Source organism: Nicotiana tomentosiformis, chromosome 4 (assembly GCF_000390325.3).
Source record: "Nicotiana tomentosiformis chromosome 4, ASM39032v3, whole genome shotgun sequence".
NCBI lineage: Eukaryota > Viridiplantae > Streptophyta > Magnoliopsida > Solanales > Solanaceae > Nicotiana > Nicotiana tomentosiformis.
The window spans coordinates 20,760,005-20,781,150 of NC_090815.1; the positions used below are offsets into that span (position 1 = coordinate 20,760,005).

Here is a 21,146-nt window from a genome sequence, read left to right on the forward strand (position 1 = left end):
AAGAGGCTAGTTAAATCATTGATTAAACCTAGTTAGGAAAATAATCGAAAGAGGTTTTCCTAAAGACCGATCCACTACGCATTCTTGCACATTTTCACAGTGCTTAAATTGGTTCATCTCGTGAGGTTAAGACTTAATCGAGAGAGGAGTTTTTGCTGAACGTTTGAACTAATAATAGAGTAAATTCGAGAGACTCACTTGAATATTATAAGTGAATTATCTAGAGTTAGATCCCGAACAATTATCTTGCACCTATCCTGTCAAAACCCTATCCTCTCCCACTGACAACCTTAGTTGCTTACTCCTTGCCTCGATAGTCATTAGTCAATAGCCTTAGATTCTTAGTTAATTTCACTTCTTAGTCATATAAATCTCAATTGTCGATCCTCCTCGATAGCAATCAAACTAGAAACTACGAGAATACTGTTTAAATCCAATCCCTGTGGATACGATATTATACTATATTATCTTTTATTAGCGAGCACAATTTAAATGTGTGTTTTGAGCTCGTCAGCAATCAGAAAACAGAAAACAATGAAAGAGTTCTCAAGAAAGAAGTAAGGAACAAGAATCAAATTGCAGCATAAGAGGACCAGTAGTCTGCCACATCCAAAATAATAAAAATGACAGCATCCTGATGTGATACTACCTCTTCCCAGTCAATGTCCTCTATCACAATATAAGGAAAAAGTAACTTATATAATGGGGTACCTGATGGATGAACGGCTCCATTTGGCTTAATAAGTCATAACCCTACATGAAACAAGTACTGAAATTTGTTAGTTTGATGACGGAAACATAACTGCATTAAAGAGAACATCAAAAAGACATACCAGCTTGAAGTATCTCAGATGTGCATCCATAATAGCACTAAAGGATTCTAAGAACTCGTACTTCTTTTTGGCTTCAACATTCGTGAGAGCATTTACCTGAAATCCTTGAGGGCACCAAGGCTATAAACTAGAACCTAGAGGCAAGAAACTTTTGCTAAATCAGTGTAGAAAAAATTCTTGTATGCATTATACATACTAGATTGAAACGGCTTCTCTCAAAAGTGGACTTCGAGTTATGTAGGTCCTGTCACAGAACAAGTTAACGATCCTCAGTGTATTTAACTAAGCATGGTAAAATGTCCATTCCCAGTTTTGACTCTTAACTAGGTCGATCATTTTTCTTGTCAGATAAGTGCTAATAGAAAACACAGAGGGAATATATGTTCCATAAAATCCTGAATAGGATATCATTAGCACAAAAACAGCAATGGGATACACGTTAAATGCTTCAATATTAATTTATCACAATTTGTTCCCTGGACTTGGGAGCAAAGTAAATATATGTAAAGCCTCTGAGAAATGCTTCATGAAAAAGGCTACCAATAAGTTGCCTCGGCGAGCTTTACCTGAACACGTAGAACTTTTTCCTTTCGTGCAGGTCATTTAACAACCAATAAAAAGGGGAACAAAGAATGGGCTACAATGTGTTTCCCCAAAGCTTGAGGTTTAGTTTCTTATCCCATTCCCTAGTTTAATATCCCACATATAGCATTATCAGTAGCAATAAGGATGATGTGTTTACCCAAAGCATGACCGAATGAGTTTCTCATCCAGTTCTCTTGTTATACCCCAATATCTACAAATAAATAAATGGTAGCAATTTGGATCGTCCATGATCGAAAATCAGAAAATGAGGATGAATTTTCTTATAGTTTCTTCCCAAAGCATCACCTTTCCATCTCTATTTTTTTTCTTCAAGGTAAAAAAGCATGCAAATGATTCCTCAGAGGTGTTCTATAGAAAAAGACCTATTGCCAACGAAGTTTGGAGATTCTCTGGGACACAATTTTATTTGGACAAATAGTGATCAGGCTGCCAAGCACCTTTGGTTGGTAACTTTAGCAACATGTATTAATTGTCATTGGGTTATACATTATCAAGTTAGAGAGAAAGAGAGAGACATGAGGATGAACAATCCACAAAGAGAACCTTTTTCAGAGAAAGGGCTTACTTCTTCTATTTCAGCAACAACTTCATCCCGTGCATTCTTCTTCAGAGAAGCAAACCTTTCACGTGTCTGGCAGTTTAGCAACTCAAGAATGAAATTAATAACAAAGTGAAGTGGAAGTGTTATCTTCCCATCGAGCCAGCATAGGATTTTGTATATGAAATCTTCTAAGCATTTAAAAGGCAGTTTTCCACCTGTTTTAATTCAGACATCTCCATTACCTGGTCATAAGTGGATGCAGCTTTATCAAACCGGCGACGAGATTCCTGCAAAATTAGAGACGAGTAATCTGCATCATTAACACTTAAGTACAAAAACTTTTATGTCAAAACCCACTCACAGGCATCCATGTGACAGACTGACACCTAAAGTTGCGCTGGCCATGTTCAACAAACAGATGGTTAAATGACTAGCAGAAGTTCATGGATGCCAAAACAATTGTCCCAATTGCAGGATTTGGCAACATAGAATAATTCCTAATTTACATAGTCATTCCAAAGAGGAGTTGATCTCAAAACTTTTTACCCCCCCCCCCCCCACAAACACACACACACACCAAAAAAAAAAAAAAAAGAGGGAAAAGAAACCATCACTTTTGGGTTAAATAAATAAAGGATTAACTAGTACTCCCTCCATTTCAATTTATGTGAACCTATTTAACTAGGCACGGAGTTTAAGGAAAAAAGATAAAACTTTTGAACTTGTGGTGTAAAATGAGGCACATATATTTTGTGTGGCTATAAATCATTGCATAAAGGTAAATTGTTTCCAAATATGGAAAGAGGTCATTCTCTTTGGCACGGACTAAAAAGGTAATAGGTTCACATAACTTGAAACGGAGGGAGTATTGAATATTGGAAACAGAATTAGAGGGTAACCTTGGGCAGGAATAAAGAAGAAACGAATAGGTTTACATATCAAGTTATAAACAACATAAAGCCTCTCTATTATACATATCAGTTATGTCTAGAACTACAAAGATATTGTGCCTGTTCAATGTAATAGCAGCAGTAATAATAACTTGCTGGAATTTGAATCTGCTAAAGAACATGACTTATCCTGGCACTATAAGGATTGTTGTTGCAGTTGTGGTTATTGTTGTAGCTGTTGTATCAGAGCTTTGATGGCAAATTACTCGCTACAGTAAAGTCTCGAAGAAGAAATTTCCTTGCCTCCCAAGTTTTTGTCTAATGCTAAATCTGCCTGAGGTGTTCTTGTTGAGTGTTGCTCATAAATAGGGGTATCTCGTATCTTTTAGATTATCAAGTAATCAATACATCTCTTCCCTTCTCTTATTTTCTCACACTTACTAACACCCGTAGGATTTTAGGGCCACATATGGGATTGAATGTCACATAAAACAGAAAATAACAGAAACAATTCATCAGATATATACTTATCCTATGTAATTGAGGCAATTTTCTCGCTAATATATCAAATAGTAGGCAAAACGTAACATCTAAAAGTAGGAATATTATAAAAGCTCTTTAATTCTATAAAGCAAACATATAGAAAGTTTCATCTACAGTGCCAAATGTGGTTACCTTTACATCCTGCAAATCAACAGACAAAAATTGGCTCACGCGATCCACGAGCACATGTTCTACCTGCAAAAGTTATAGCTTGTCTTACTTTTTCAATCAAGTATATCTGAACAAATATTGACAAATCTTTCACATAAAATGAAGCGATATAATCAGACAAGCTTAGCTCATCCAATTACAGGAGGTCCCAAGAACTTCATTCTGCAGTGTCAGAGAGAGCTCATAATAGCTTGTTCTAAAATTGCAAGTCCACACTATCTACTTATGATTCTCCACTTTCATGGCATTTAAACGAAACAAAATTAATGGCGATCTCAGAAATATCAAATTTGGATTAGTTTAAATAGTTATACTTGTAATTATAGAAAACTCAATTGTGTATTAGGTTGGTGTAGAAAACGCCACTTCCACGGCAACTACAGAAAGATTTGGTGTTTGATGAGAATGGTTGTTCTTCCACTCAGGATGATGTTTCTATGCGCGTGGATCTGAAGAGAACAACTTCAGAGCTTTACTGACAAATATTGACAAATCTTTCACATAAATGGAGTGACATAATCAGACAAGCTTAGCTCATCCAATTATAGGAGGTCCCAAGAACTTCATTCAGTGCCAGAGAAAGCTCATAATAGCTTGTTCTAAAATTGCAAGTCCAAGCTATCTACTTATGATTCTCCATTTCCACGGCATTTAAACGGGAAAAAAACTATTGGCGATCTCAGAAATATCAAATTTGGATTAGTTTAAAAAGTTATACTTGTACTTATAGAAAACTCAATTGTGTATTAGGTTGGTGTAGAAAACTCCACTCCCACGGCAACTACAGAAAGAATTGGTGTTTGATGAGAATGGTTCTTGTTCCACTCAAGGTGATGTTTCTATGCGCGTGGACCTGAAGAGAACAACTTCAGAACTTAACTGACATTTTTCTTTTTTCTCTTTTTGATAACTGATGGCATAATACTTAAAGAACAGAAGCAAGTAGGTGTTAAATGTATACAAACAAGAAAATGTATCACTTCCCTTTTTCCTATGTACCAAGCCAGTGACATCCATCAAAACATATGTAGCATTCAGGTTTTGAATTACACCAAAGTTAATAGAGCATGGAATTGGACTTCAGCCAGTGTAGAGCCTTAAATACCATAATCTCACTTGAACTTCAGCAAGTGCAGAGTCTCAATCTTCCTTCAGAGCACTTATGATTTATCTTTCTCCGCATTCCCTACCAAATTCATGCTGGACTCCATATCTTCTGATGTATTTATGAGCATTCCTTCCTCTCCAACAGAATAGAGTGTCTTTTTAGTGTGTTCCGCCACTCAGTGGAATGCATATAAAAAGAGATTATAGGATATTCCAACTCTCTTCAACAGTTGGGACATGTTTTACACAAAATAACATGCCCTTTTCCAGATTATTCTGAGGGAGACAAGCTTGTGATCCAACCAAAACTTTTAAGGGCTGCTCTGATCTTCTAGAGCATTTGGCAAGACCACTGAGTTGAGCTGTTCCCAAGATTCAACAATGTGTTATAGCAGGCCTTCACTGTGAGTCTGTGAGGATTCCCCTTTTATCACAGTTCATCAAAGAACCTTCTTTTTTTTTCAAGTTTCCCTATGATAATAGCCAGTCATTCTCCCAATCCTAATGATTCCTCACGAATCTGAAGTCCCAACCATTAGTAGATCTGCATCCAGCTACGGTTGCTTCAGGATATGATGCAAAGTTGTATAAATTTGGTATCCCTCAAGGGTTTATGTCTCAGCCATGCATCATATTAGAATCTTATCTTTATACCATCACCCACCCTGAATTGTATTTTGAGATGGAACCCATCCCACTGATAACTTATTACCTCCATGATCCCAATCCATGAGTTGTTGACACAGGTTTAGTTCACCAAAATTGTTTGATTAACTATTATAGGTGTATTCAAGTAAAACGGAACAGAGCACACACAAAGCAACAGGCTTTGATAGAAGAGTACAATGTTTCTAACTAAAGGCTCAAGAGTAAATTACAGCGAAAATTACAAAAGAAACAGCAATGGTGCATTCCAATTTGTTACCAAATAGAGAACTACTCTACTATACGATGCATCCACTTACTTGAGATCGGATAAGTTCCTTGTATGTAGCAAGCTCACGCAACGCAGTGATGAACTTCGTAATGATTGGACCTGACATATGGATGCATTTAAGAGTGAAAATAATCTTAACGTTTGATTCGAGTTAACAATGAAGCTTCACAATGTGATCATGGAGAAAACATTATCAATTACATTACGTAATCGTACTTTGGAAATACAAATGGAGTAACAACAGACGAAGTGTCCACGTCAACTCCATCAAGTGACACCCAGAACTACAGCATGAAATTTCACATATGAGCATGCATAGTATGAAAAATAGAACTACAAACACTTTTTCTTTAATCAAGACTTCACGGAATTCTGATACATTAACAATTGGAGTTAGAACTTAGGAAGACCAACAAGCAACAGGGAATTGATTTTCTTTTCTTTTTTTCTAATAACAGAGAAATCTCTGAGAGCCAATGGCACATGATTCAAAACTTGGTGGATAATGGTAAATTGATTATAACTTCCAACAATATAATGAACCATCACTAAATGGTGGTTTCGCTTCAAATTATGTTATATTCCAGCAATAACACGCAACACAATCTTTGGAGCCTGTTAGATCCAACATACTTTTTTTCTTCATTTTGTTAATAGCTGTACATACTTTTTTTCTTCATTTTGTTAATAGCTGTAATTTTTAATGACCAAAAAAAAAAACTAAATGCCCATCACATACCAACTAGCCTACAAAACTACAAGCCATCTGAAACCCATCCAATCATCTATTTGAGCTGGCAAGTCTTCCATCCCACACAGCACCCAGGGAAAGAAACCAAAGAGTTGCCTTCTCAACAACATCCATGTAATATTATAGCACTAGGTGACCACTTTCAGGCTTTAAGTACTCTGACATCAATAGTGACTCAGGAGCTCCCTAACAGAATGAGAGATGGCCCAGAAAGCAATTAAGAATGCAGTGAATCCCTTTAGCTAAAATGCCCCCTTCAGGAAGAAGAAAATTTGGTTTTCACATAGTTTTAGGACATGCAAGACCAGCTTATATAACTGGTATTTCTCCATATAGAGATCAGGCTTCCTTGCAGTGCTAATATACAGATAAGAAGTCAGCTGTTTGGGGCCACAGAATTCAAGAGCCTTGGCAGGGATATATTTTTGCATTCACGTGAAGTCTCAACCAAACTTAATGCGAACCTCAGGGTGATCATTTATATGAGAATTCTGAAATCCAGCAACATTGAAGAGAAAAAAAACACCTTCTTCAAGAAAATAAACCGCATGCACAATGCAGTAATTGACAGTTGCAAATAAAATTAGCAAAAATGAGTAACTTTGTAATAGGTTGAATCAGAAAAATTAACTAACCTCCAAGGGACACACTGAGAGGGTCGTCTAGACCACCACCAAATGCCTCTAATGATTCGGCAAAGATGATATCCCCATTGTGCGCTTCTCCAAGAACTTCCCTGAGATAACAAAGTATCAATAATAGCCTCTACCTAAACCAATAAATGCTAATGAATAAATCAAAACTTTCAGACAGAACAAGAGAATAAAAATTTCGCAGAGCAACAAACTCGGCAACAGCATATTTACACATACATTTCTATTCTCTGTACCTTGTGTGCATCTGTGAGAGAGAGAAAGAGAGAGACAGAGAGAGAGAGAGATGACTGTTCAAAAACCTCTGGTTTCTAGAGAACCACTGCCTACGCTTGATGACTACAGTTACTTGGTACCTGGTGAGAGGTAGCATGTATCTGTTGCCGGTGGGAGCTAGCAGGTACGTGTACTATTGGTTAGACTAACATGTTTTTGTGATGGTGAGAATTAGTAAGTGCGCCGTGAAATAGTAGAGGTGCGAGCAAGCTTGGCCCAGCTACCACCATCATTAATTTAAAAAACTAAAAACTAAAAAAGAGAACTCCCAATTTGCCAAAACAAATTATTTAGTACTCCTTGAATAAAACTGACCTAATAGATTATAATAGAATGTACATGATTATATAGCCAACTCTAATAGTGTGGATTGAAATGTAGTTCATTGGACTAAAAATGTCAGCTTTACAATCATTTCAAGTTATTACAGTAAAAAAAGTTATTGCACTAACTGAATTCTGAAATGATAAAACTGGGTACTCACATGTACTTCTTACAGCCTTTGTATAGCTTTTGACATCGATCTCTAAGCTCATCCGTATTCTGTTCAACAGACCGCACCTAAAAAACAACAAATTTTGGAAAAAATAAATAAATTTTACAAGAAAAAAAAAAAGGAGAGAAGGGGATTAAAAGCAAAATCTAACTTGTTTCTGGAACATAGGAGAATCTTCCAGCTTAATAAACGCAGCCATTGACATATTTCTCTTTCAAAAAACTCCAACTTGTTTAGAATCAGAAACGCGAATGGATCTATCCGATTTTGATATTACTGTACTTTCCCAAATGAAGAAGCTTTTTAGGATCAGATCTTAATTCATAGTGGCAGATACGTCATTTTAAGGTTGTTTTTTGGTAGGTTGTCAAATGCTATATGGAGCCACTTTTGTATAACTATAATATTCATTCTTGAGAGTGGAATTATGTGTATTTGAGCTGGTTAGGACCCTATTTTATTTCAAGGATTGTTTAAAAAAAAATAGTAAATCATCAATAAGAATAATCCAAAATTTTACTGTTAACTTTATACATTCACCTTTTGTTTTTTATTACAACAACCATTCTAAATTAGTTGGACTCGGCTATATAAATTCTCATTAATTCATTATTCATATTACTTAATTTAAGTTGAGATTATGTATACACTCTAAATCTTGAATTCATCTAAAGACAGTCAAAACATCTAAATTCATTATGTTAAAATTTTCATCGGTGCAATTTGACCAGCTTTAACATGTTACTAAAGGCGAAACAAGGATTTTAACTTTTTGAACTCTAGATTTTAGAGCAACAATCAAGTGCTAATAACTTGGTTCTAAATTTAATTTTTTTTTAATGAATTTCTTAATTCAAATACATTGTTAAAGCAAAAACTCATGGGTTCGGCCGAACCCATATTCGGGCTTCTAGCTCCGCCCACGGCATGTTACTCACTATCTCTTTCAAGTAAGTAGTACATACTTAGTAGACAGTTATTAATAGTAAATAGTTTTATATTGATACAATTTTGTAAATATTTTTATACCAATGTTAGATAAAACTTAATTCTTTTTAAAATTTTATCAAACAGCTTTTTAAAAAAAACTGTTAACTGTTGCATTTAATATGGAAGCTGTAAAAGAAGTGGAAATAAGGGAAGTGAAGTGCTACAATTTATTAGATTTAATGTAGGTGTAGAGGAAACTGTATAATGTGATTTGGTGATATCTCTCTCTCACAAAACACTTGATAGTGTTTTCTTGCTCAATTTTCTCCACTTCCTTTGTGGTGTTCTTGACTAGTAAGTAGAAAACACCAACACATTCAGAACAACTGGAAAACTACTTGGCAATACGAAGCATGCAAAATATTAAGTGACAGTTGATTCTTATTTCTTTGGGTAAATAACTCAATATTCAATCAAGTGCATCATTCAACCAAAGCTAATATAAGAACAATTTTTAAAAATATGTATATAAAATACTTAATTTGACGGAAAAAAAATATAGGTTCAAGTGCACCATGGGCTATAAATTAAGCCAATGTAACATTTTTCGTTTTCACATAGTTATTAGTTAATATAAGGTAGGAAATCAATTGAATAGTAATAGTCAAAAATATGAATAGAATTTGTAGCATCTGACTCCGTAACTACTCTTTTAATCATCTCTCGGATCCACCACCGGAGGCATAACCAACCATTGGATAGTAAACAAGTCTAAAGACTTGTCCCACCCAAGATTTTATATATATATATCGTCACATGGCTTGAATAGAAATGATTCTCTTTTATTTGTCGTTTTGCAATTATTTTCTCCACTCGCTAATTATTTTCAAAGTTTGTTGCAAGTCTATTTGAGCTTTGTTGCAAGTCTTCTTCAGCTATTTTCAGTCTTCTTTTTGAAATGTCTCTGTATTACTTAATTTATGTCATTTCCCCTTTTGGTAGTTGTATTATTGTACTCTTGTATCAGATAGCAATTCTTGTATTTTTATGTGTCAAGATTGTATAGTGCTACTGAATCAAAGCTATCTCTGAATCATCGTTTGGGTCTTGAGCATCTTGATAATAGTTTTCGTCTTCGTAATTACCATCTTCTCCTGATCTTTGTGACATTTCTGGACTAGGACTTGGACTGTTTCTATATATATACACATACGAGAAATCTTGAGGACTTTGTCACACGGTTTGAAACTCGATTGAATAATTAGTCTGCATTTTTATCTCTCTCTCTTATCACAGAACCAAAAGCCATAAGGGCAGATTATCACTTTCTTCTGCAGCATGGAACTATTCTATCAGCCATTTCATTAGGAGGGATAATATTGAATGAAAGCATGAAGTTGGATACAAACAAGATATTTCCTAAAAAAGAGTTGGAACCTCAATTACAATTACATCCTCACAAAACAAGCTGGCAACAAACTTTTGACTCAGGAATGGATCTTAAACTAGTGAATGTCAATGAAGTGGTATAAAGCAAATCTCCTAGATACTAACAACTAAACCTAGAAACAAGAAAAATAAAAAGCCCTTGGTCTTTACAAGAACTGAATCAACAAATCCATTATAACTCATATTCATTGATGCTTCAAAGATTCAAAAGAATCAAGCCACGTTATTCAAACCCTTCAAAAAGTATACAACTCATATGCTCAAATGTTCGTCTCTCGGCAAGCTCTGGACAGTATCTGACCATCTTCCTGGCGAATGGTCACTGCTATTAGAAGACCCTTGAGCTTCTGCTCTAGCATCCCGAATCATCCTTAAAACATCCTTCATCGTGGGACGATTCTCAGCTACAAGTGAAACACAAGCCATGGCTATGTTTAAAAGAGCACCAAGTTTCTCTTCTGAGGCTTCATTACTAGATGCAGGTTCATCACCCGATTCAGTTTCTTCTTCTCGAACAGATCTCACCCATTTCGGTATGTCAGATCCATGTTCTTGAACAAGATCTTGGAAAGGGGTCTTTCCGGTGAGGAGCTCCAACAGGAGGACGCCAAAGCTATAGACATCAGCCTGATGGGTTACTGGCCTTCGAATGTCACGACATTCAGGAGCTCTGTAAAAGAGGGAAGAAGCACCGGATTCCTCTGGAGAATCTGGATTCCTAAATGGCATGAGGCCATAATCGGTGAGGCACGATTCAAAGTCGGCCCCCAAGAGTACATTTGATGATTTCAAGTTTCCATGAGTCAGACCAGGGTTCTGATGGATATGAAGCAATCCAGTAGCCACATCCTCTGCAATTTTGAGACAGGAGGTCCAGTGAAGTGGCTTTGAACCACTATTAGCCCTTGACCCTGCAAAAGTAATCACATAGTAACAATATAATATAGTTATCATCTGGAGCATTATTTGATTAACAAAACAAATTGGTTGTCGGAAAATACAAGAAAACAAGAAAATGATTAAAAAAGCCTCGGGCTAATTTTAGATGCGTTCTCTTCAAAAATACAATTGCCTCCCCCATTCCTAGCGATTAATAATTCTAAAACTCTAGAATTCGAAACATGACTATAAAAACACGATGTACTGTAGAACTTCAAATGTGGTCTTACACGACTGGTAAGAAGATTAAACCACACCAGAGGAAACACACTATTTGAGGTGGTGCGTCCATATACAATTGCTTGAGGCAAGAAGCATCCTCCACGTTCTTTTTGTTCCAACAAACTTAGGTATGCCTTTAGCCCTGTTCCTCAACAGTGCCTGAAATGGTCTAATGACCCCAAAGAGCAACTCACATTCAATGGCTTCACTGCATCCTTGGAACTTTATTTGAAGAGACTAGCATCTAAACTACATGATTTTTTATTATTCCCCAACTTGCTATTCCTACTCTAGAGTACTACAACTAGTGAATTGAGTATTCAGTATGTCAATTGACAATAGTTAATAAGATGAATAACTTTATTGTTCTTACTCGCTGGTGTAGTGTATTCTAGTTTTCCTATTGGAAAAAAATTAAGTATCACATCGGACACACTCTAGAATAGAACGGAATTGCAACTTCAGTTTACTTGGAACAGATCAACTTATAGGACATTTAGTTTTCGAGAAAAACTTAGGACAATTCAAACTATAATCACACACACACATACATAGACATATATACAGACTCCCTCTGTTTTATGTTATATGGTGATGCTTGAACTGGATGAAGTTTAAGAAAGAAAGAAAGACTTTGGCACATACAAGAAGTACCCTGGAACTTGTAGCACTAAACAAGCAATGACTTTTATATGGCTATAAGAGGATATCATTGAGGGCAAAATGAGAGTTTAAAGTAAACGAGTTTCCATATAAAGAAATATGTCATTCTTTTGGAACGAACTAAAAAGGAAAGAGTATCATATAAATGACAAAGGAAGTATGTATGTGTGTGTGTGTGTGTGTACACCAAACACAGTGTTGGAGCTACCCTGGGTGAAAGGGGTTCAATTGAATCCCCTTCGCTGGAAAATTTCATTGTGCAGGATAGAAACAAAAAATTGCATGTATATAAACCATTGAATCCCCTCGAGATAGATTGATATCTTAGGTGTGACATTTTTACATTTATTTAAATCCCCTTACTCAAATACCTAGCTTTGATACTGACCATACAAGTACATAAACACATAAATGTATAAAGAGCAAAAGAGATGTATATGTGTATCTGATGTATATATGTGTATCTATTTTGTGTGTATATACATAAGGAGAAACAATTTGAACTTTATTATTTCTATTCTGGAGAAACAATTTCCTTTTCCAGGTCTCCTTGAAAGTTCAATGGTCAATTTAGTTATTAGCAGCATAGTAAACAAGTTGCAAAATCAGCAGAAGGCAAAGAAACTCTTACATAAGCAAATTCGAGCAATATGCAGGGTCATTATAGTTGTATTGTTCAGAACTCAAAAAAACCAAGCAGAGCTGCTAATCCACCTTATAGGCAAGTTATTGCTGAAAACAATGATTTTGTCTTTCTAGTTTCAATGTAGCATGTGTTATCTCCATATGTGTGGACAACTATTTTGGCACTATGTTAGTATCTATAAATGGCAAGGTCGAAAAATGCGAGTGAAGTATTGACATCATTCTTTTGTTTCCTAATTCAAAATCTCTTCTCAGAATGACATCTTCTTCACAATCTATTTAAATGAAAAATCTTCCTTTTCTGTTTTCCCCCTAATGTAAGAATCAAAAGGCAGATCACTATACACCACTATTGTTCTTTGTCCTCTTCTTTCATAAATAAAATTCCATCTCTAGCTCTAAGGTTAGAAGAGGTTAGTTATTACTTATTTGAACTTCTTTTCTTTTCTTATTTGCCCAGTAATTTAACAAAATAAAATATTTCTATAATCCTCATATCAGTATACCAAAGTAAGTTTGGGACTTACTTTGTGATTTACATATTTGTCCTCACTTGGGCAGTTAACCTAATTCCTAAAAGCTTTATCTCCATGCTTTCCTCTTTTTTTGTCTCATTTTCTTTGTTGGCTCCTACACTCTTCCCTTGTTGTCCCTCTCTTCCCCACCATTACCAAACAAAATCCAACCAGAAAGTGATACACTACCAAACCAAATTATATGGGAGAAAATTCAAAATTAACAAAAAGACAGAAAACTGAAGAAGATCAAAGAAACATATTAAAAAGCAAAACAATTCAAGGAAAATATGTAAAGTTCACAAAGATGAACACAAAAAATAGGCCACTTAAGTCCTCTAATGTTCCATAAAACAGTCAAGAGGTCACAATTCGAACTCAAAAAAAGAAAAGGCCATGTCAAATAAGGAACCGACTTTTGGAGATTGAGCTATAACCAAGTGATTTCACGGACAAAAAAATTGTCCCCACGTGTATTTGCACCAAACTAAACTAGTTTAATCTAAAGAGGAGCACTAGGCATTAATTAACCATTGCAATACCTAATTTAGTAATAAACACATGCATGCATCTATTGATTCGATGCATATACAAGACGTAAATAAGTTATTTGCTTAATTAATTCCACGTTATACCACTTAAATGCAAGTTTATCCCGCTCCCGCCAAATCTATCCCCGTTATTTCTTCCCTTCACTATTCATGAGCTTAACTATCCCTGTTTTTACTTCGTTTCACTCTTCACGAGCTCAATTATCCTCGTTTTTTTCTTCCTTTCCCTACTCATGAGTCATGAGCTCAACTATGCTCGCGTTTTCTTGCTTCTACTATTCACGAACTCAACTATGCTCATTTTTTCTTACTTTTACTATTCACAAGCTCAATAACCCCTGTTTTTTCTTCCTTTCAATACTCATGAGCTTAACTATTCCCGTTGTTTTCTTTCACTATTCATGAGCTCACTCAACAACATAAATAATATGATAATATAAATGAATAAGTAACAAACATAATATGTACCATGAATGAGGGAGAAGAGGCTGCCATTAGGGAAATAATCATAGACAAGCAAACGTTCTTCCTTAGCTTGAAAATATGCTCGGAGTGGGACCAAGTTAGGATGTCTTAGCCTACCAATAATCTCCACGTGTCGCCGGAATTCCTCTAACCTAGGAAACCTCGAATCCCTCAGCCGCTTCACCGTCACAATGTAACCGGATTCCATCACTGCTTTGTATGTACTTCCCATTATACCCCTCCCTAATGTCTCAGCTGAAGCCTTCAACAAATCCTCTAAGCTGTAATTCATTTGTTGATCCCCTGGTCCGCAGAACACCAATGCCCCTAATCCTTCACTTCCTTGTTGATCCCATGAAAATGCCCCTTCTTTTCCTCCAAAATTACCACCACTGCCACCGCCGCCACTTGTCCCCTCTTCATCCCCGCCGGTGGCAGCGGCTTCAATTCCTTTGCTTTTTCCTTCATTATTTTTTCTTCTTCTTTTTCTCACACATGCTATGAAAATCGCCGTCAAAATGCAGAGCAGCAAAACTCCGGCAAGCGCCGAAACGATGATAATGACAAGCTTTTTGCTTCTTTTATGGTGAGATTCATTGTAAGGACTAATAGGATACGACGGGCTAATTGAAGGACCGGAGATTGTACATTTAGGGTTTAATTGGGCTCCGCACAAATTGACATTTCCGGCGAAAGACGATTCGTTGAACCGAGAAAGCGCCGGAGTATTAGGGATTCGGCCGGAGAGTTGATTGTTTGACACATTGAAGAATCTCAAACTCGGTTGATTCAACGGCGGGATTTCGCCGGTGAAGTGATTGTCCTGTAAATACAGCACGTAAAGCCGGGATAATTTCGTAAACGACGGCGGAATTTCGCCTGACAGATCGTTGCCGGCGAGTACCACGACTTTGATGCGGTGGAGGACAGTGATGGACGCCGGAAACTCACCGGAGAAGTTGTTGTTATTGAGGAAGAGGGATTTGAGGTTGAAAAGTCCGGCGAGGTTAGGAATTTGGCCGGAAATGGAGTTCTGTTTGAAGGATAAAACTCGTAATTGATCCAATTGATTGAGGGCATTTTCGTCCAATCTGCCACTCAAATTTAGATTTTCAACTACAAGCTTTGTAACTCTTTTTCCATTCATGCATTCTTTTACACCTTGCCATTGACATAAATCAGTCCCTTTTTTCCAATCAAGAATGTTTTTTGGGTCTACTGTGGCTTTCAATGCTAGTAAAGCTTCAGCATCTCCTGATTTTACAAGTGGGAAAAATATGGAAAATATTGAGAAGATTAAAAAGAACATTTTGTGACATGAATTGTACCTTAAGTACAAAAGTGGGTTCTTGATTCCCATTGAAATTGATAACATTTCCATTGTTGAATCAATGAACACTGAATTGTTCTTGTTCAACTCTACAGCCAAAAGGGGTTCTTGATTTTCACTAAAGTTGGCATTTTCATTGATGAATGAGCTCTAAAATGCTCAACTGCAGAGTTAAAATGGATTCTTGATTTGGATTTTCATGAATGAGCACTAAAAAGCTCAAATGCAGAGTAAAAATGGAGTCTTGATTTGGATTTCCATTGATGAATGAACACTGAAATGCTCAATTGAAGAGTAAAAATGGAGTCTTGATTTGGATTTCTACTTATGAATTAGCACTAAAATGTTGAACTGCAAGTTAAAAATGGAGTCTTGATTTGGATTTCTACTGATGAATGAAACACTAAAAAGTTGAACAGCAGATTAAAAATGGAGTCTTGATTTGGGTTTTGGTATGGTGGAGGAAAAAAGGTGGAAGTGTTTTTATTTGGTATTGAGGAGGACAAAAAAATCAGATAGAATCTTGAAAACTGAAAGATCCAAAAGACAATTAGCTTTCTATCTAAAGAGTTTTAACAAGATCACTTTCAACACCAGAATCTTCAGATCTACCACTTTAAAAGAATGTAATGAGGAAGTGTAACAGAAGGCGCCAATTAGTGTCATTATCATCAATGACAATAGCTTTGACTCACAAGCTATAAATCAAACTTGACAACACCTCCAAAACAGAAGCAAACAAAATCCACAACATATTTACTCTTTGTTCACTGTGCTAGTACTTTCACTTTTAATGGAACCTAAAAAAAAACTCAGTTACCATAAACAAAGAGAAATGGGATTAATAGTACAAAGAATTTCAAGATTTGGGGGGCTTCGTTTCTTGAATTTTTTTGGCTTAAACTTCACGTGACAGGGTTCAGAGTTTGCAGAGACACCCAAAAATGCTTCTCATTTTACTGGAACAATGATTTGGGTGTGTAATAAAATACATTTCTTTGCTGAATTTTAAAAGGAAAAACACATTGGACTACTAAAAACATTTATTTGAATTTTGAGGGGTGTTTTTGAAGCTTGAAAGGCATTGGATCCAATTCAAGTAATCTTATTTCTATAGTATTTTTCTTGCAATTTGGTCTGCAACCATGTTATGTTACATTGATATCAGTCTTTATAGGATAGAGGGACGAGAAAACTGTAGAAAGAAAGGGACAGAAAAAAAAAAGAGAGAGAAGAGGACAGGTGGGTTTTTTGGCTGAGATGAAAATGGGGTCTCAGGAAATAGGTGAAGAAATTGAAGGCGATAGTAGATTGTAATTAATGTATTCATGTTTGGTGACACGGGCAGTTTATTTGTCACAAACTTTACTCCGTTTCAGACATTGACTTACTAGTTACTAGTAACGTTTACTAGACAGTGATGCTGTCAAATATATTTTCATTTTTCTTGGAGGAAATAGTTTCGTTTCTTGGAATTAACATTTAGTAGGCGTTTGGACATAAAAATTATATATTTTAAAAAAAAATAGTATTTTGAGTTAAGTTGAAAAAAAGATATTTGAAATTTAAAATTATGCTTAGACATGTATTACAGTTTTGTGAGCGAGGAAAAAAGTTTTTCCAAAATTTCTGAAAAAGTGATTTTTGATAAACTTATCTTCGAAATTTTTTCAAGAACTTATAAAATTTCATGGACAAATACATTTTTGATTTATTTATTTATTTGAAAAAAGAGAAGTTTTTTTAATAAACGCGCCTTAGTAATGTTGACGGTTTTACTTTAAGTTTACTATTCAGTAAGAAGAAAAAAATTAGACTTGTTAAAGATCTATATAATAATAGAAGATATAGAGAACTTTTAGTTAAAAAAAATAAATTTTTAAATGTTTGATTAAGACGATTTTAAATGAAATGACATGAATATCAAATAATCATATAGGAATAGTATACTCCACTTTTGTTGCCTGTCGATAATAAAAGTTCTACCTATACGACCAAAATCGTCAATTACCACTAGTGTCCAACTGCCACCGCTGCTAGTGCTTCGTCAAGCAAATAATTTTTAAAATATCATATAATTAATATTTTCTATAATATTTATATGATTTACATATAAATAACTTGCATACATTCTGACCTTCAGAACAAGAAACAATCTTAATTATTTAATATTTATAGAGATAACATCTTAATAATTAGAGGTGTATTGTGAGTCAAACATCTTAATATTAAAATGATATTCGATATTTACATCATTTCAAAGTTATAACAATATTTGCACTACAATTAATCTTTTCGTTATTCAAAATCAACTAGTTCCACTAATCTTCATTCACGCTGGTTAGATTTAGATCAACAAGGGACGGGTCAGATGTAGCATACAATTATCGGGTTCAACTGAATCAAGTATTTTCGATGCGGAGCATAAATTTATAATAAATAGTAAATATAAATGCATAACTTTATAATATAATGGGTTCAATGCTAAAAAAATATAAAATTGAACCCATAGAATTAAAATCAAAAATCCGCGGACTCTACTAATTAGGAGGAAAGTATTACCTATCAAATATGCAGGTGAGTGACCTAACATTGAAGATTTTGTTTCTTTGGTGTGAAAAATAAAAAGGAACGAATTATAAAAGTCATAACAAAATTCATTTAATGTATAACGTCAAGGAGCATGGTATAAACCGTATAATAATAATAATAAATTCAATCTCATTTACTTTATAAGACAAAACAAATGCCCCCAACATAATAATGACCATGCAAAACCAGCTATCTCATTTAATAAATATTTATACTCTTTAAATTTTACAAGGTAGAGTAAATGATAATTTAAGTGGTCCAAGTTTTTGCAGTCTCTTTTCATTCATTCTATAGTTATTATAATGTTGCAACAAAAAGCCTTTTTCTGAAACGAGAAAAGCTGTAAAGGCATCAATGGTGAAACTGTCGTGGCATTAATTGAATTGAAAACTTTACGTAAAAGTTAGTATCGAGTAGTAATTAATGAGTAATGAATAATGACTAAGGTAAAGAGTATTAAGGACGTAATATGGACTAATAATCTGACATTTTATATTAGGTTTAATTGGAAGACAAGAAAAACAAAAGTAAGAAAACAAAATTAGTTGATAGGTATAATTTTATTAACCTTCCTTGAGATTTATCTTTGATTGTGCAAGGCATCTTTACAGTTTCTTGTATTTTTTTCCCTTCTTACACTAAATCCTTCTAAATTTTTTATTTGAGGGTTGTCCTGATATTTTTTTATTTTAAAAATAATCATTTGTCACTGTCTCATCAACAAGCGTGGATTAATAGAGAACTCTATCCTTTTGTACTTGTTAATTTGTATTACATTCTTCGGATATAGTTTTTCTTTGATCACGGATCGACAAGTGATCCGCCCTTTCTCCCTCTTTCGTCATAAGGCGTGGCCTGGATTACGTGCTAGTTGTCCATTAAAGGAGAAAATTCTCTCTATAAAAAAAATAATATTTTCAAAGCTTAAATCGGTTACCTCTAACTAAGAGTTGAAGGATTTCATCCGTCTCACCAAATATATCGGGGGTATCTTGACAATTCTTTATGAATAAACATAGGCATGAAATAAATGTTGACTGGTATTATGGACTTTTGTCCCTTCTAGTATAGGTCATTTGACATTTAAATTGAAAAGTGTGAATTCTTTTTGTTCTAATTTTCTCGGAAACTAAAAAAGCACCGAAAAAAAAAATTCTTTTCAAATCAAACACCAAGAGGAGTGTTGTAGTTTTTATAAAAATTGAAACATTGGTTGACTAGAAAACTTACTAATAACAACGATATGCTTAGTGTAATTTTCCAAGTGGGGTATGGGATCACACCGAAAGACTAAAAAATATTTTGAAAAAGTTTCAAGATTTTCAACATTTGGACAATATTTGATTGAAATTGAAAAAAATAATTGGAACATTTGGAGCCTTCTCTACATCTGGCCCCTTAGTGGGCCGTGAGACCATGAATAAGTACTATCTTCATCTGTATGGCCCAACACATCTTTTAAGCTTTCAAGACTGTGTGGGTCGGAATAGCGCTAACTAATGGACTAATTTCTTTGGTTACGTTGATCTTACATAAATAGTTGGTTAGATTTACTATTTATTTTTTTAGCAGTATACATAGATTATACACACCTACACACATATTATACATGAGTTAGCTTTACAATATAGAAGAATTAACCCAAATATCCCAACCTCTTAAACTAAAAATAGTCGTCGGATGTTTAATACATGTATAATATGCGCATAAATGTGTATAATCTATGTATATTTACTAAAAAAAATAAACAGCAACTCCAACCGGCTATTCATGTAAGGGTCTTTTTTATATATATATAATCGTGTAACCCCCATTTAATGCCTTACTGGGCCTACATTTATGAGCTCATGAATGAGTACGATCTTCATTTCAATGGCCCAAAACAAGCTTTTAAGCTTTCAAGCCCACATTGGGCCTCAATTGCGCTAACTAATAGGCTAATTTCTTTGATCACTTTCGATTATGGAAAAGGGATCTTTACACAAATAATCGGTCGGGTTCATTATTTATTTTTTCTAATCGGTATACATAGATTATAGATAGTTATTCACATATTATATAGGGTTAGTTATTCACGCCGAAATGACCTACGGGCCTCCAAATCGACATCCGGACATGCTCCTATGTCCAAAATCACCATACGAAACTGTTGGAACTGTTAAAGCTCCATTCCGGAGTCGTCTACATAAAAGTCAAACTACTGTTAGTCCTTTCAACTCAAAGCTCCAACTTAGGGACTATATGTCCCATTCCATTCCGAAACTCGCCCGAAACCAAAACCAAAAATCGTCGTCAAGTCAAATATCCATAATACAACATAGAGGAAGCAATAATTAGGGGATCAGGGCTAAAATACTCAAAACAACCGGCCGGATCATTACATCTTCCCCCTCTTAAGACAAACGTTCGCACTCGAACTAGTACAGAGACATACCCGAAGTAGTGAAAAGATGAGGATAACGGCTACACATATCATGCTCGGTCTCCCAGGTCACCTCCTTGACTGGTTGACCCCTCCACTGAACCTTCACTGAAGCAATGTTCTTCAACCTCAACTTTTGGACCCGACTGTCCAAAATGACCACCGGCTCCTTCACATAAGACAAATCCTTGTCCAACTGGACTGAGCTGAAATCTAACACATGAGACGGATCACCGTGATACTTTCGGAGAATAGAAACATGGAATACTGGACGAGTTGCAGCTAGGCTAGATGGCAGTGCAAGCTTGTAGGCCATCTCTCCAATTCTCTCAATAATTATAAAAGGCGTGATATACCTAGGGGTTAATTTGCCCTTCTTTCTGAACCTCATAACACCCTTCGTGGGCGAAACCCATAGCAAGATCCTAAACCATGAATGCAACGTCGCGAACCTTCTGATCCGCATAACTCTTATGTCTAGATTGGGCTGTGCGAACCCGATCTTGAATCAATTTAAGCTTTTCCGAAGCATCTTGAACCAAGTCTGTACCCAATAGCCTAGCCTTACCCGGATCAAACCAACCTACCAGACACCGACACCGTCTCCCATACAAGGCTT

General features: G+C 35.4%; 3 protein-coding genes across 5 annotated transcripts in view; all 3 read right to left on the reverse strand.

The window, feature by feature from the left end:
* The window catches only part of LOC104109292 (ADP-ribosylation factor GTPase-activating protein AGD4-like), a 34,391-nt gene extending 26,217 nt beyond the window's left edge, over window positions 1–8,174 (reverse strand). The window contains exons 1-10 of one of the 3 annotated variants that reach the window (XM_009618548.4): window positions 7,956–8,173; window positions 7,793–7,869; window positions 7,015–7,110; window positions 5,657–5,727; window positions 3,546–3,608; window positions 2,223–2,267; window positions 2,005–2,070; window positions 1,030–1,077; window positions 834–929; window positions 712–753 (exon numbers count right to left, since the gene is read on the reverse strand). In XM_009618548.4, coding sequence (XP_009616843.1) covers window positions 712–753; window positions 834–929; window positions 1,030–1,077; window positions 2,005–2,070; window positions 2,223–2,267; window positions 3,546–3,608; window positions 5,657–5,727; window positions 7,015–7,110; window positions 7,793–7,844 — 579 coding nt within the window. In that variant the 5' untranslated portion in view covers window positions 7,845–7,869; window positions 7,956–8,173. Of the gene's footprint in view, window positions 1–711; window positions 754–833; window positions 930–1,029; window positions 1,078–2,004; window positions 2,071–2,222; window positions 2,268–3,545; window positions 3,609–5,656; window positions 5,728–7,014; window positions 7,116–7,792; window positions 7,870–7,955 lie in introns of all 3 variants that reach the window. The other 2 variants (XM_009618546.4, XM_009618547.4) reach the window with 2 other exon arrangements.
* Window positions 8,175–10,131: 1,957 nt separating this feature from the next.
* Window positions 10,132–16,770, reverse strand: LOC104109291 (inactive leucine-rich repeat receptor-like serine/threonine-protein kinase At1g60630). The gene is made up of 2 exons (XM_009618545.4): window positions 14,187–16,770; window positions 10,132–11,094 (listed from the first exon to the last, which is right to left on the reverse strand). The coding sequence occupies exons 1-2, from the start codon at window positions 15,562–15,564 to the stop codon at window positions 10,436–10,438; spliced, it is 2,037 nt and encodes a 678-aa protein (XP_009616840.1). The 5' UTR covers window positions 15,565–16,770; the 3' UTR covers window positions 10,132–10,435.
* Window positions 16,771–20,522: 3,752 nt separating this feature from the next.
* Window positions 20,523–20,843, reverse strand: LOC138909346 (uncharacterized). The gene has a single exon (XM_070200540.1). It carries the CDS (start codon window positions 20,841–20,843, stop codon window positions 20,523–20,525), a length of 321 nt encoding a protein of 106 aa, XP_070056641.1.
* Window positions 20,844–21,146: the final 303 nt, after the last annotated feature.

Bases quoted from the DNA above. Each gene is read 5' to 3' on its own strand.
- LOC138909346 (XM_070200540.1), bottom strand. From the start codon at position 20,843: ATGGCCTACAAGCTTGCACTGCCATCTAGCCTAGCTGCAACTCGTCCA.
- LOC104109291 (XM_009618545.4), bottom strand. From the start codon at position 15,564: ATGGAAATGTTATCAATTTCAATGGGAATCAAGAACCCACTTTTGTAC. The intron at 11,095-14,186 runs GTACATATTATG...TTACTTTTGCAG, and splicing joins CCTCTTCTCCCTCATTCATG to GGTCAAGGGCTAATAGTGGT.